Source organism: Urocampus carinirostris, chromosome 4 (genome assembly GCF_059441175.1).
Source record: "Urocampus carinirostris isolate Australia breed hairy pipefish chromosome 4, RoL_Ucar_1.0, whole genome shotgun sequence".
NCBI classification, from domain to species: Eukaryota; Metazoa; Chordata; class Actinopteri; order Syngnathiformes; family Syngnathidae; genus Urocampus; species Urocampus carinirostris.
In genome coordinates this window covers 35,773,719-35,790,252 of record NC_142352.1, presented here as the reverse complement: position 1 = coordinate 35,790,252, position 16,534 = coordinate 35,773,719, and the positions used below count along the sequence as shown (strand labels likewise).

General features: G+C 40.5%; 1 protein-coding gene across 1 annotated transcript in view; it reads left to right on the top strand.

Annotated features, from left to right (window-relative positions):
- pde3b (phosphodiesterase 3B) overlaps nt 1–16,534 on the top strand; it is an 80,811-nt gene that overhangs the window by 35,151 nt on the left and 29,126 nt on the right. Inside the window, exon 2 of the mRNA XM_088334374.1 lies at nt 9,049–9,099. Within this exon, the coding sequence (XP_088190500.1) occupies nt 9,049–9,099 (51 nt within the window). The remainder of the gene's footprint in view (nt 1–9,048; nt 9,100–16,534) is intronic.

Genomic DNA, 16,534 nt, shown 5'->3' with positions numbered 1-16,534 from the left:
CGGAGTGGGGCGAGAGATGGGAGGGAGTGCTTGCACTTTTTGCATAGCTCCACCCATACCTCCCACTCACCCAATCAAATGACTAAGTTCTCTTCCGGTGTTTTGGCGTATTTACAGTTCTGTGGATTCATCATAAGGTATCTGAACACTGAACACAGATTATATAGTGAACTTTTATAGAAAGGATTCTTTAGCGTTGTACAGCCAAAACGAGTTTTTTTCCCCCTTGTTTTTGTGTGACACCTTGACTGTAAATTGTAGTGAAAAACGTGCCCTATATATACTGTGAAGTAATGCTCTTTTATTTAATATTTGTTTGGCTTTGCATGTACCTGAGTTGAATAGACTTCTCAAGTTTTGAACAAGATGGAGAATTTTTGCACGCAAATTTGTCTCTGAGCCCCAGATACTCATCGAAAGAGCCATATATGGCTCGCGAGCCATAGGTTCCCGACCCCTGGGTTACGTCAATGTTTTCATTTTATAATTTGTTGGTAGACACGGCTGGGAGGGTTACTTTAAAAATGTTCTCCGATATAGTTACCAGTGATGTTTTTCGTAATGTCATCCGAAACCAAAACATTGCAGTAATATGACTTGCTTTCAACTGTGTTTAGATTACTACAATACCAAATACGCTAATTTAAGACAAAATAAACTAAATATAAACAAAACTAATATGTTTTGTTTTTAAAGTGGTGTGCATAGTTTTAGGTGTACTTAGGAAATTTCTAAATTACATATTTTCTTTATTAAGTATGTGTTAAAAATGTGCAACTGAGTTCAAAGAGCCTTTATTTTTATTTATTTTTTCATCACGCCTGTCTGCTTTTAGCTTACTTTGATCATCGGTTTTCCATCAACAAAGGCCTTGAGGCTGTAGGAAATAAGGCGCGGGACATAGGGGAAGGAGAGTGATTTCACACGCATGCTTGTGGTTTTCTTTTATTTAAGGATGAAAATTGTGAAAACTAGAAAATGACTGTTTTAAAAACAGTCCAAATACCAGCCTAAACCCCCTAAAAAAGAATTTATTGGAGCGCATCTAAAAGTGTCATATGCGTGCATGTGTAACCTTGAAAAAATATTGAAGGAAACCAAGGTCAGGTAGTTGTTTGTAATTTTAACCACAAAGTATAGTTTATTAAGTTTAAAAAATACTTTTTCTTTGTTTTAGATCAGGGGATTGTGTAATCGTCTGTAGTTTGCAATAATCTGGTCTGTGAAGCCCTTTGAGACTCCTTGTGATTAAGGGCGTCACAAATAAACATGACTTGACTTGAATTGACTTCACATGGCAGACAAGATATGTTCTGATTTTTTTCACATTAATAACCAAATATTGTTTTAAACACCTCAAGTGTTCATTTTCTACATGTCCAATAAACTCTGGGATGTCTTGCATCCAAGTTCAAGTTTTACTTGTTTGGAGTGGATGGATGGTGTTATGAGTGCACTGCAGGAAAGAGGTCTAAATATAATGGAAGCTAGAGCTCTTGTTGGTGATTGGAAGGAGTGGAGAGGTGTTGTCAAAGGGTAGTAGGATTGTGGACGCGTTCTTAAGGATGGGCTGGGCACCCGTATGATGCGGCAGGGGTAAACCAGTGAAAGCTGTCGGGCCCTGCTGTTGAACAAAAGAGTGTGTTGTATCACCCTGACCCGAGTGACATGGCCGCTTTCTGGTGTCCCATTTCATCTGGAGGGACGAAAGCATGACCAACTTAGGTGCCGAGGTGCCTAACTTGTTTGGGTGTTTGGGCAATTGGGTTGGCCATGGTCCAAACATTTTTGTGTGTGTTTTTTTTGCTTTTTTTTCCCCTTTTATTTTCTTCGTTATTGTATGTGTTTGTCTTGCTGTCGGTCACCCCTCTTAAAGGATATGGATGGATGGAGCAGGAATGCCAAACCTCTTGACAATATTCAGATATACTGGGCTTAGTCATAAAACATTCTCACATCATAACAATACTGTGATCGTATAGTGATTTTGAACACCAACTAAATACAAAATACAGAAAAAAAGTCAAGCATATTTACTAAATTTAAGTCAAGTCATGTTTATTTGTATTGCCCTTAATCACGAAGAGTCTCAAAGGGCTGCACAGATTCTTGCAAACCACAGACTATTATTACACCATCCCCTGATCTAAAACTTACATGAGGGCAAGGAAAAACTCAAAAACCTCAACAGGAAAATGAAGAAACTTCGAGAAGGGACCAATGTCCCCTATCGCCTCACAGCGCTGCCCTCTCAAAACTGCAGGCTCATGCTAATTCCACAAAATGAGGGCTACATACTAGGGCTGCACGATTAACTGAAATCCAATTGATATTGCGTGATGCAGTGGGATTGTGTTATCGTAAAACAATGCATTTATAGTTTGTTATTTGATTGATGAGTGTTTGGCCAACGACAGCGATGCTATACAAAAGAGGAAAAGCGCTGGTGTTTACACTTGCTGGTTTTTACACTTGCTGGTTTTTTTCCATTATTTCATTGGCTATTCGGATTAGTTTATTGGTTAATTAACATGTTCATGTATTGTTGATTGGATGATAAATACCGTAAATTCCGGACTATAAGCCGCTACTTTTTTCCCAAACGTTCAACCCTGGGGCTTATTCAGTGATGCGGCCAATTTATGTAATTTTTTTAACAGCCACCAGCGGCGCTCGAGTTCAAGGCACATGCTTGCAAGCTAAACGCAATCGAGCAGTCCGATAAAGAAAGAAACAGAGCTACTGCACACACTTTACCTTGCGAGCGTGTTGCTGGCGTGTATTTTATTAAGGGAGCGCGGGACGACATCTATATGACAAAGTCTCTTACCCATACTAAAGGAGGACAACTTTGATGACGACAGTTATAGGGAACAAGATGAGAACGGTTTACCGTGGTTTGAACAATTGGTATATTTTTTTAACAGACCCGTTAACTGTATTGCGAGCGTGTTGTTAGGTAACGGTTTGGGATGAAAGTTATAATATTATTATTAAAGCTTTGAAAACTCTCAGTGTACCGTCTTTCTTTGTAAATATGTGTAACCATGTATAATATGTATTTGCAACTGTATATTTTTGTAATGTATTTATTTGTATTTATTTTGGACACTTATTCTGATAAGTCTTGCACTGACCAATTAAAAAGAAGGGGCGTAACAGACGCGGGGGATGACGGGAAGTGGGGACCGGTAAAGGTGATTGTTTGTTGACACGGCAGACAAAAGTGGATATATATTTTTCCCACCCTTACCTTTGGAAATATACACTTTTTTCCTTGGATTACTTTTAACACAGGACCTGGATTCTGCAGGTCTGGCAGTAGCTCAGGAGGTAGAGCGATCGTTTTAGGATTAAGGGATCCCAGTTCGAATCCCGGCTTGTCCGTGTTACATGCCGAAGTGTCCTTGGGTAAGACACTGAACCCCCAATACCCCCAATAAGCAGGTTAGCAGCCTTACATGGCTGCACAGATCATGGCCGCTATTGGGAAATGTGAAGCACAATGTAAAGCGCTTTGGGAGGTCATTGACTTGAAAAGCGCTATATAAATGCAGATCATTTCATTTCATATCTTAAGTACCGGTATCATTTTCCGTTCATTCTGCCGGCTGTGGTTGAGGAACTGAGTACTTTGCGCTCAGTCCACTCCACGCATCGGCATGGTATTGCAGTACCTCCGGGAACGGTGCATTCGCAATGATCGCAGCAGGGCTTTAGGGCTAGGACCTCAGCTTAGCCTTTTGGCTGAGAGTAAGTGTCCCGGCTTCTAGGCTTTGTAGCGTATTATGAACTGACTGATTGTGAAAGGGAAAGTTCTACATTCTCAGAGTTTGTCTCAGCCAAGTTTACAACCATGGATCATTGTTGACAAGTCATCATCGATTCTGTGTGCCCATTGCAACTGTGTACAGGAGTATTACCTCTCATCTTGAGTCATTTTGCTGTTGTAACTTCTTGTTTTCTTCTTTTAGCTTCTCTTATTTCATTAGAAGCTGCTTTAAGTTCTGAAACTGGCACAGGTGATGCACCATCTTCACAATCCGATGTAAATCCAATTCCGGTTAGCGGTAAAACACCCCATGATTCCTCCATATTTGCTTCAGCATGAACAAAATCACTTAATTCCAATAGACTTTTCGCAGCCTCAGTCTTCTTTACTGTTTCTTTTCTTGATTTAAGTCTCTTGTGTCGCTGTCCAGATTTTGAAGGTGAAGTGGTTCGTGGACTGTAGCCTAAATTCTTGTTCGGTGCCCAGTCCGGATCAGTCTCATCCCAAGGATGTGGTTTGCCTGTAAGGAAATTGATAATTATTAAGTTAAAAATCTTATGTTATAAACAATTTGACATACTTTAAGTGTGCTTATACATACTCATGGGTCACAGAGGGTTAGAATATTATTTTACATTTTTTTAACAATTTTACAACAACAGTAGATCATCATCTAGATCTTTTAAGAATATTTTTTCAGAAATGTTACTCACGAAGCAACACCTACAGTATTTAACCTAGCCATACTTGAATGGTGTCGACAGATGTACATGAAGTACACATGTCCCATAACCTTTTTAAAATTTATTTCTACATCATAAATAATTCAATTTACCTGTCAGAAAGTGGTCAGAAAGTGGTCAGAACAAACACGAACACAGTCAAGCTTTGGCAAATTCGACCGGTTGATAGCTGCCAGCCACATTCGTCTTCGCCGGTCACTTTTCTCCTGAGCTTCAATCCCCTGATTGTAAACACACTTCGGAAGTCTAAAGAAGCCCTTCCCACCCTTTTCCCCTCGGCTACAACAGCCAACAATAACGCACGTATTCGGCATTACAATGTAGAATCTAACTGGTTCGCTGAACAATAACAATGAAGTGAAAAGCTTTGTGGACTTCCAAAATGGCCGCCAGCAATGCATTGTGGGTTATCTTAGGACCTCGAAGCACTCTATAGGGTCTCACAAACTTCTATGAGAAACACTGTTCGCTATGATTAAGTACAAAAAAAAAGAAGCACAGAAAATACACTGTTCTTCTAAAATTGAACAACGCATCAGAATGGAAAAACTGGTCCGAAAAATCATAAAAAAGGGCATCCTACTACATACATAGAAAGATAAATAAAATACATACAAAAAGAACACAGTGTTTGAGTTTCATGTCTGCCCAATCTGACGTGTCCACCTCAGCTCTCTCGTTCTCTCTCTCGTGTCAGTGATGGACATTAAGGTAGACACAATCTGTCAATTGGCGCAACGTGTGTGTGTGTGTGTGTGTGTGACATATATATACACACATACTTTTAAATTAAATTGTAATTCTGCAAAGGAATCCTTTTTTAACTAAATAAACCTCTAATTTGAATACCTTTTTTTTCTGTAACTTTAACAGAATACAATAAAAGATGTTTCACATGATACTCCCCAGGCATGTTGGTAGCAGTCACAAACAGGGCCACTTGATTTTGGTGCGCGGCGAACGCGTCAATTAGAGATCTTGACATGTTTGCCCATGAATTTAGAATGCAAGCATGTGCTTTTACGCCCAAATGTGCTCAGTGTGAGAAGTATTGTGTTGTTGTTATGCAGGCATTGTGGCATGTGAGAATGGCTTAGTTAGCTGTCACTTCGTCTATACCACCATGTCGTGTTGTCATAACATTACAGAAGAAAATATCTTGTGTTCATTGAACAATTGCCCGGCCCCTGTGCCCCTAAGCACATGCACTAAGCTGTTTTGACCCTTGGTGATAATGGTGGCACCAGCTATTACTATATTTGGTTCTTGTAATAAGGTCATTGTAATTATTTAAACAACTTGTGTATTTTATATTGCCTGTGTGTATGTCACGTAAGAGAGTCCCGTTTCACAATTTTTTTTTCACTCTATCCGCCCGTAAAGTAAAAAGAGGTGCAGTTATATCAAAAATTCCTGACCTTTTAAAGCTAAAAGCTCCTTTATTACTGATGTGTAAAGGTTTTAGAAATAAGAGTTATCACGATGTTACTATTATGTTAATATTAAATTGCAAAAATCATGCAAAAATAGGCTATCAGTGTTTTCCATGTGTGGATACTGGATAGTTGCCACCCCAGAAGAAAATTTGTACATTTGGAATCCAAACACATAGATCTGATGCGTTTTTAGAGCAGGATAAAGAATCTACATGTATGATGAATGTGTGCCTTTGTAAACTCATCTCATCTCATCTCATCATCCGTACCGCTTATCCTCATTAGGGTCGCGGGGGCCTTTGTAAACTATTGAATCATAAATACACTCATTATGAAAGGCAATGACACAGCAAACAAGTCACACCCACGAAGCATGGTAAACAGGACAGGAGTTTCCTGCCAAAAAATCAGATTGTCATCTAATTAGATTTAAAAAAACAAACAAACAAACAAGTGTGCCGATGCTGTACTGTTTTACGCTATGCAAACAGACCAAATTAATTATATGAGTTTTAAATTGAATTAAATGTAATAATGCATATTTTGTGATTTGGTAAATTGCAGTACTGCTGCTTTTGTGATTGCAACTATAACAGGATGCCGGTTGTTCTTTACTAGAGTTTATTGTAACTCGCAACCTATGAGCTACAGTTACGGTGTGTGTCCACCAAAGCATTTTCTTACTGTGTGCATTTTTTTTCTAATTGCTTGCAATAACAGAAATCAAAAGATCAAAGCGGCGCCGCCACGAGCTGCAGCCTTTCCAGCAGCTCCGCGTTATCTCTCACCTTTTGTGATTTATTGTTTTAAGTGTCTGCTTCTATCTTCGGTGTTTTTCGTCCCGTTTGACAACTACACTTTGGATTACTTTCCATCCTATCGTTATGGGTTTTAACGCACAAAAATGCGTTTATTCGAGGAATCAACTCCTTGCCCGGAAGAATTCTTGTGCCGGCGTAATGAGGGGGCCCTATCGTGGATGGAGAGCCGGAGATAGCTAAGCGGCTAGCGGCGTTATAAGTCTTCAGTACCGTCTGTAATCATGGTAAATGTGAACTCTCTACCAAATAAGACCGACAAACTGACTGTGCTAGTGAAAAACATCAAAGCGCACAGGGAGTGCAGTTTGCTGTGTTTTACCGAAACGTGGCTCACGTCCATCATCCCGGACGCTAACGTGGCGCTACCCGGAGCTATCCGGCTTCAGCGCTGTTAGACAGAGAAACGAAAGCCTGCAGGAAGCGGAGAGGACGTGGACTCGCTAACACGAGGTGGTGTATCCCTGGGCACAAAGATTTCCCTCTGCTGCTGGGACATCGAACTTTTGGACTAGCGTGGGACATCATCCACTCCGCTGTGGCTAAACTACAACAAAGCACCCAGAGGGCATCAAGTTAATCTGTTAATAAACAACAAAGGAGACTGCTGGAAGTGTGAATTTCCCTATGGGGATGAAGTATCTATCTATCCATTTTTTTACACTTTGTTGAAAACGCCAGCAGTACAAGATGGTGTTGGGCAAGTTTTCTGTGTTGAACGCTCGACACAAAACCTTTATTTTGGGTCGCCAAGAGTTGAAAAATGTTCAATGTCGCATTTTACCCAGCTGTCTAATTACAGTGCAGGCAGGGTGGGACAAACATAACAACGACGGAAAGTCCTCTTTGCTTCCTTTGACAAAGATGCATAGCACACATTCACACCATTGTGTTTGCAATAATTCATATAATGAGAAATCTAAAGGTTATTTGGATTAACTTTGCTTTTATATATATTTAAAAATCATATTTTTTTAATAATATAATTTTATGAGACACTTGCAGGACCAATTAAACCATGGCGCCCCGCCAGATTTATTATAAATATGGGAAACCCTGCTTAGTCAACCACTGAAGCTACTTTTTTGAAAAGGCGTTTGGGGCGTCCACGTATATAATTGATAGGCTAATTCTAAACAGATATCTTTTAAGTTGGAAAACAAACACTACCTATGTAAAACACTTTCTTTTATTATTTTCTCTCTCATATCTCAAAGAAAAATTAATCAAAATAAAAATTAATTAATACAATTTCTCATGAGCTACCCAGGTGTTGTAGTAATTGGTGGTAGTGGACACCACGTCACGCTGTTCGCGATAGTGTATCCGCCTGATACGGTTTACTTCTACATTCTAAAATAATATTGTGTTTAACAATGACTCATTTGTCAGTAAAAGTATTAACGATCCAGTCACAGCACAGTCATTTGAAATACTTTTGTGGTATTGTGTGGTGCTATCAGATTTCATCAGGTAAAAATTGTTTACAAAGATTGAGACGATGCTCCACAGAGGCAATATGTGAGTGTCTTGCCCTCTTGAAGCTGTAAAAGTCCAGCTAGATCAGTCTAGCTTTTGTGTAAACAGTAGACCACACTGTTGATATAAGAGCTAAAATTTCCCTTTTAAGATACAGTGTATAGAATTTACAGTTTAAAATCAATTTTCTACTTTTTTTTTCATCTGCTGTGTTGCAAAAAAAATGATGTTGGAGTGTTTGCCCAAAACCTCATTATGACTAATTTGTGTGTTTTGAAACCAAAGTTTGAGCAATCCAGTGTATCGAGATTTCTACGTCAAGTAAGTTCTAATCTAGAAGGCAGATTGGGTCATTTGAGGCCCAGCAGTGTCGTGTTACACAACAATTCTCTTGCTCTGACTGTATTCTGTTTTGGAGCGCAGGCACTGTTTGGTTACCAGCAGATAGCATGGAATTGTGGCAGATTGACGTAGTTGCTGCCAGATAAGGCCCCACAGCACCATTGCAGATGTGCCACTGTGGTTTTAGTTGTTCACTTTTTTTCCTCAGTCTGCTTTCACAAAACCAGCTTGCTTTAACATACCTGCTATGTGAAGCATTTTATGACATGCATTATATTATCCATGTAAAAACTGTGTATCTATTTAGATAACTGAAAGAATGAACTAGGACAAGGTTGTCTTAACGCTAACCTTCTAGTGCCTCACTGTGGAAATATGCAATGTATTCGCTTGTAAGTTAAGGCTTTGTGATATGAACAACCATGCCCACTGAAGAAATGCTTATGTCTACTTTTCAGATGATCCTGTGGGACTGGGATCTAAAACATTGGTACAAACCACAATATCAGGTAAGTGTAAGAAATGTCCTGCATGTGGAGATTCTGTTTTAAACCTAGTTATTTTATTCTAATAAAATGTGTTATTAATTTTATTATCGCTCTCATTAACACACACACACTCTCTCTCTCTCACACACACAAAAGCAAGTCTACATGCACCTTTTAAAAGCTGTTTCATAATAACCTCGACATTGTTGGCTTGTCACATTTTATCACACTCAGACATTCCCTCTCCTCTAGGAGCTGTTTGTTTACCCTTTCAAAGAATTTTCCTCTCATAACCCAAAGTCCCTTTATGTTCCTGTTTTGGTGATTTATTATTAGATAACAAATTATTAAAGATGTATTTTTCTTTGTGTTATTGAATGTATAGACATTGAAATAATCATATTCATAAAATGTTAGACATATTAAAATGTATCATTGCAATCTTGCAAAAGACGGTACACATTAATGACAGCCCTTTGAGTCTCTTTGTGATTAAGGGCTATACAAATAAAAAATGACTTGACTTGACAGTCTTGTTATTGCATGTTTACTTCAAAGAAATGTAACCAGATGAGTTAAAATTTTACATAATTGGGAAAATTTGTTCTCTGTTATTGTGCTTAAAGTGGTTTTCAAAGATTGATGTGTAGTACCGTAGCAATTTCCAAGAAACATGCTGTAATAATTATATTGACATAAAGATACTCTTACTGACATGCTCATGACACACTTTCTGTGTCGTTTAGTATGTCCTTTTCATTTGTAATTTCATTTAGAAAGCTGTTGATTGATTTGGGCTACAGTAAAGGAGAGTGGAGGATTAGCTATCTACAGGTTTAAGTAACGTAAGTCCTCATGGGAAATTGATCATTGCAAAGTCATTAAGCTGGGTCTGCTTTGACCTATATTTGCAATGGAACTACCATATTTTCCGCATTGTAGGGCGTATCGGATTGTATTGTGCGCACCCCAAAAACTTGTATTCTGTCATATTTTTTCATATACAAAGTGCGCCGGACTATAAGCCGGATGGAATTCAAACTACTGCAAGGGCTAGAGTTGCATATAAATGCGCCATATTTGTGTATTGATTGGCACTTGAAAAAGATCACTGATCACAATTATATACAATTGCATAACTTTGGATGCATTGGAAATACAACCAAGATCGTGGGGTCGAGTGTGCCAGATTCTATCGACTACTAGAGTACGAATACGAATGACACATTAAAAGGTATTAGGTCTTATCTCATCAACACACTATTTTTAGTCATGGTACCAAATTGCATACCTGTCAACCTCTACTGGTCCATGCCCGTACAAACTGTCGTATTTTCCCGTACAAAATGCAAAATAATCTTACTCTATATTTTTTTCTTTTCGGAATGATGCATGATAGGAAATCCCCAGGCGGCAGACGCATGCGCACAGTAGCATGAAACACTCGCTTCATTTGCAACAAGAGAAACGATACCGAGATAGAGGCTTCCGCGGCGAACTCGTTTGACTTGATGGATTTGCCGTTTTGTGATAGTCGGTGTTTACCGGATGGTACCCATAATTGACAAATTTGCGTTTTTCTGTAAAGATTTTCTCGTACGTCGTCCACGTCTTGAAATGCATAATACAGTAAATGTACTTTGTACGGCAAAAACTGACAGGTTGACAGGTATGAAACTGTATTATTAGTCCCGGCGGCAAGAATAACGTCAGACATAAAACTCCATTGTACAGCCAACTCACAGAGTCGTTATGAAGCGCATGAGATTCTGAACTGAATGACCACAAGGGCATTGTGGGAAGGAATTTGGTCGTTCTGAATTGAATGAGGAGAGTAATTTGGTCACTCTGAAATATATAAATAAACTCATGGCCGCACGCATTCAAAAAGTTATTAACATTCTTTTTACTTTGGCATGTCTGGTACCGTGAATGAAAATAGTGGTATAATAAGATGAGACCCAATGCGTTTTAATGAGACATCCATATCCCTAGTGGTTCAGTGGAGTCAGTTAAGGAAACGAAAGCCGCGATCGAAAGAATCAGTACGCGTAGGCTTTGATGGCGGACTCATCAGAAGTAAAGCAGCCGAGTCCTGCAATGGCCGGGCATTATACCGGCGGGCGGAGACATAACTGCGTACGATTCTTGCTCAAAGATGTTGTGGCAATTTCGGAGGGAATGTCAAGGCTGGATTTTATTGACAAGTTTATTGAAAAGCTTCTGAAGTTTAAAAAGGAGGAGATACATGCTGTCATAAAAATGCCTTCTGGCAAGGGCTTTGATGTAAGTTTTGTAACGGCGGCTCTTTATCAAGAGTTTTGGAATCGCTTTGAGGGAGTGAGGCCCCAGTTTTCTGGATTTACAGTGGAGAAGCTGACTGATAATGCTAACAAGATTGTCATTGTCAGAATGTTTAGTGAGGTGGTGAGTGCTGATGACGTCTGTTATTGGTTGAGTAGATACTGCTCGGTAAAAGGCCAGGCTATGAAGGTGAGGGGTGAGAAAGGCTATTGGACTGGTGCCTGGAGGGTACCCGTCCAACAATGGCATGATCCTCAGGGCTTTCAGGGACTGAAACACTTCCCGTCGACTATATTCCTGGGGGAAAACCGTGGCTTTATCCACTATCAAGGGCAACCGAAACTCTGTCGCAAATGTGGTGAGCATGGGCATCTGGCTGAGGTATGTGATCGATTTTTTTGTGGAAAGTGCAGGACAATTGGACATTCCTTTGAGGAATGTATCAATAGCAGAAAATGCAACCTCTGTGGAGAAACGAACCACCTCTATAGAAACTGCCCGAAATCGTTTGCTAACAAATTGAAAGCTAGGAAGGCAGTTAACAAAGACAACAAAGACAATGAAATGATGTCAGACAGCATAGATAATGAAATGAATAAATGTAACAAAGACAATGATATGAATAAAGATAACAAAGGCAATGAAATGAATAAAGTTATGGAAATACCAAATGAAAATGAACAAGAAATGAATAAAGTTATGGAAATACCCAATGAAGATGAACAGGAAATGAATAAAGTTATCGAAATACCCAATGAATTTGATCAAGAAATGCACAAAGAAAATGGACAAGACAAACAAATTGAAAATACAGACCCCTGGAGGAGAGACCAGAGAATCAAATTTGAATCAGGAAGGACCTGGAAATTCCAATTCGATTTCTCATAAAATACCTGAATTTGGACAAGACATACAAATAGAAAAGGCAACTGCCACTCCAAAAACACATGTTAATCAGGAAGGGCCTGGAAGAGAGTCCGAATTAGCAAATTTGTTTGCTACGCCACTGCCGGGATTTGGAGAAGACAAACAAGTCGAAAAGGCGAACGACTCTCCAAAAACCCATACAGGCACTGGAAAGAGGGGTAAAAGTAAGACAAAATTGGGGGTGGTGAAAACACCGGAAACAAAGAGAAGAGATTTAGAAGAAAGCCGATTGCCGATGAAAAAGCCCACAAGGGAACTGTATGAAGTTGAGCCGGAGGAAGTCGGGGAGGAAAAAAATCTGACCCTTTGTGGGCAGGGAAGTAAGAGACCCCTCGATAGGTCCTCTGGCTCACCCCCTAACCCAGAAAAAAGGGGAAGACCTGGAACCACAGACAGAGAGTCAGAGGATTCCAGAGTTTTCCCCGGTGAGTCTCCAAATGAGGTACTGCTCTTAAGTGATGTGTCTGACACAGGTGACACTCTCGATGATCACCAAAGAATGGACTCGGATCCCCCGCTTTTGTCTAAGTAGTTTAAATACTTTAACAACAATTATGAACATTACATTCTCTACTATCAATGTGAGAAGTGTGAGATCAAAGGTTAAGGCTCACAGTGTTTTATCGTTCTTAAAAACTATCAGAACGGATGTGTTTTTACTACGAGAATGCTGCATCCCCTTTCTAAAAAATGATAAACAGTGGGAAGAGATTTAGCCATATCCGTCATTATGGAGTGGCTCGAATGAAAACCGTAACGATGGGGTAAACATTTTAATAAACAACCCTCAACTCATCATATAGGGGAGTACTGTGATGAGAGACGGACGCGCAATCTTAGCAATACTTTCTTATATAGGGAATGATTTTAACCTCATTAACATATATGGCCATGCCGACAGACAACTCAGGTACGAACTCTTAGAGGGCATCCAGTCGCATATGCTAGGCCATCAACCACTAATCGTGGGAGGAGATTTTAATTGCATCCTAAGTAGGAAGGATAGAAAGAGGACCGATGAGGAGTTTAAAGTAGATAAAACATCAACTTTATTACAAGACATGTGCCGGACATTTAAACTGGAGGACTGTTTCAAATCCATACATCCAGTAGAGGAAGGCTTCACCTGGTTCAGTAGTGACAATGCCAGAGCCTCTCGAATAGACTACATATTTACAAGGGGTTTAGCACAGAGTGATGCAAGATTAATTCCTGTTTTTTTTTTTTCGGATCACTTGCTACTGTCCTGCTCTCTCTCATTTCCTTCAGGTATGACTGTTGGGAAGGGTCTGTGGAAGTTAAACTGCTCCCTGCTGGAGGATGAGGCTCTGGCCGCACAATACAGGGAGCTGTACAAAGACTGGCAGACCCTTCAAGACTCGTATGATTCACGAGCACAATGGTGGGAAATGACAAAGAAACGAACACAGACCTTTTTTAAAAATGCAGGGAAAAACAAGAAACTTAAAGAGATGAAACGCATGTCGGGACTACAAAGAAGACTCCAACGCTATTTCATCCTAACAGAAAAGGGGATGGACTTTAATGATGAAATCAAAGAGACCAAACAAGAACTAAACGCTTTGGCGGAAATAAAGAGTAAAGGCATCATAATAAGAAGCAGAGAAAGAGAAATAGAAGAAGGGGAAAAATGTACACGCTACTTTTAAAAAAAAATTATGAGCAAAAATGAGGGGCTTTTTAAACTTCAAAACGAAAACGGGCAAATAACAAAGGAAAGTAGTGAAATAACCAAATTAGTCGAAGACTACTACAAAAAAATTATTTGAAAAGAAAGAAACACATGAGAATGAAATGGGGCATGTATTAGATCATATTTCAAGATCAGTGCGTCAAGACCCCTTTTTAACATCGGACTTTACCCAAGACCAACTGAATGATTGCATAAAGACTACAGTATAAAAAAAGGCAAATCACCCGGGGAGGACGGGCTCAACCTCGAATTTTACCGGACTTTTTGGGATATTTTAGCACCAGATCTGATTACTGTTTTTAACGAATTTTCCAGTCGAGACAACATGCCAGACAGTTTCAGAATAGGGATAGTTACTCTATTGCACAAAAAAGGAGACAAAATTGACTTAAAAAACTGGCGACCCATAACTCTTTTAAACGTGGACTGTAAAATTTTCAGCAAGCTTCTAGCAACACGAATGTCTGTAGTCTTGGGAGGCTTGGTTGATCCCGACCAAACCTGTGCCATCGTGGGAAGGAAGATCAGCGACAGTCTCATGCTGATCCGTGACACCATTTGTTATGCGAGAGACAGAAACATGCGACTAGCGGGTCTAAACCTAGACTTTGAAAAAGCCTTTGATCGAGTCTCGCACAAATACCTCTTCAGGGTATCGCAAAAATGTGGTTTTCCCCAAAAATACCTCAAGTGGGTGGGACTGCTATACCGAGACATCTACAGCAAATTCATGATTAACGGGAATTTATCGGAAGCAATCGAGATCAACTGCGGTGTACGTCAAGGTTGCCCTATGTCTCCCCTTCTCTATGTTCTTTGCATTGAACCTTTGGCACAAATGTTAAGAAAAGATAGATTTGTCGAAGGGATCAATATCCCAGGAAGTGGGGGACAAATTACCAAGTGTGTTTTGTACATGGATGATTTTAATATTTTATGTACTGACCGCGCATCTGTTGGAAGAGCCCTTGACTTGACTGACCTGTTTGGGAGCGCGTCTGGGTCAAGGCTAAATAGAGAAAAATCACAAGTGAAGTTTTATGGAACGTGGAAAGAGACAGAAAAGCCAGGACTCCCACTGACAGTGTTAAAGACAGACCAGAAAATCCTAGGGATAAAATTCAATGCGGATGGAGGAGGTGAGACCAACTGGGATGACGTGACAAGGAAAGTTAAGCAAAGACTTGTTTTTTGGTCACTAAGGAAACTGACAATAGAGGGGAAGGTCCTAATCATCAAAGCGATCATCCTCCCACTGCTTTTGTCAATCAGTTTAGTTTTTATGCCCAAAAGAAACGTGCTGTTACAACTGGACCGAGCCATCTTTCGCTTTGTCTGGGGCTCAAAGTGGGAAAGGATAAAAAGAGATACAATGAAAAAGAAAAAGGAAAAAGGGGGGGAAAGGAGTGCATGACCTCCAGCTTTTCCTGGGAAGCAAATATGTCTCTCTCCACTTCCAAAATGCTGTGGGCCCACCCAACAACCCGAAAAGTCAAGCGATGACCCGCTTTTGGATGGGCTCATATTTGCGGAAGCTAAAGCTTGAACCAAACAATCGTTTGATTCCAGTTTCATTTAACTTGCCACCAACACATCTCTTTATTCGGGATTTTTTAAAGAAGTTTGATTTGGAAACACAAGAATGTCACACTTTACAAAACCACAGGGCCCTTATTGCTAATGTGCAAGAGCGAGCAACAGTAAGTCCTGTGCAGGGGCTTGCGTTTGGCGAACCTACAACGGTTTGGAGCAACGTGAATCATCCTGCCCTCCCAAACAGACTACGAGACTTGTCATGGATGGTGGCTCATGAGGTTCTCCCAGTCAGAGCCGTAATGCACCACCGAGGAATGTCAGCGACTTCGACATGCCCTCGACCTGGCTGTGGCGCCTAGGAGTCGGTGAAGCACCTTTTTTGTGAATGCAACGCTGCCGAGGACTTGTGGACAATGGCCGACCAACTAGGAAAGTTCCCGGACTTGCCAGCAGGGAGGTCCCTGATGCACAGTAAGTGCTTTACGGGGTTAGTCGGTCGAGGAGGTCTCGGAACGACTTTGCCAGGGACTGGCTCACTCTCGCCGCCATCAAGGACGCCATCTGGACCTCCAGAAACCTGCTGGTATGGAGGTGCAGGCAGATCTCCCCCGTGGCTGTGCTCCAAATGGCTGCAGATACCATACAATCTGCGAGCGGCGGGCCTAGGACGCAGCCATAAAGAAGAATCGTCTGCACCCACCCGGAGGGGGGAACCGGAGCTACACTGTGGGGGTCCCGGCAGCAACGGCCTGGGTTGTGAAAAGTAGAAGTAAGAAGGGAGAGGACCCACACAGAGGACTGGAAGGATGCTGCTTGGGAGGGTGGGATGGCAGAGCTATGCCCTTGCACAATAGTATTGCCCTTTACACGTTGGTTAACTACTGTTAAAAGATAATAACTCTGAAATTGTTTAATTGATGTTGAAAATGTCAGGAAAAAATGTTAAAACGTCATATCGTCACGTCATATTGTCAG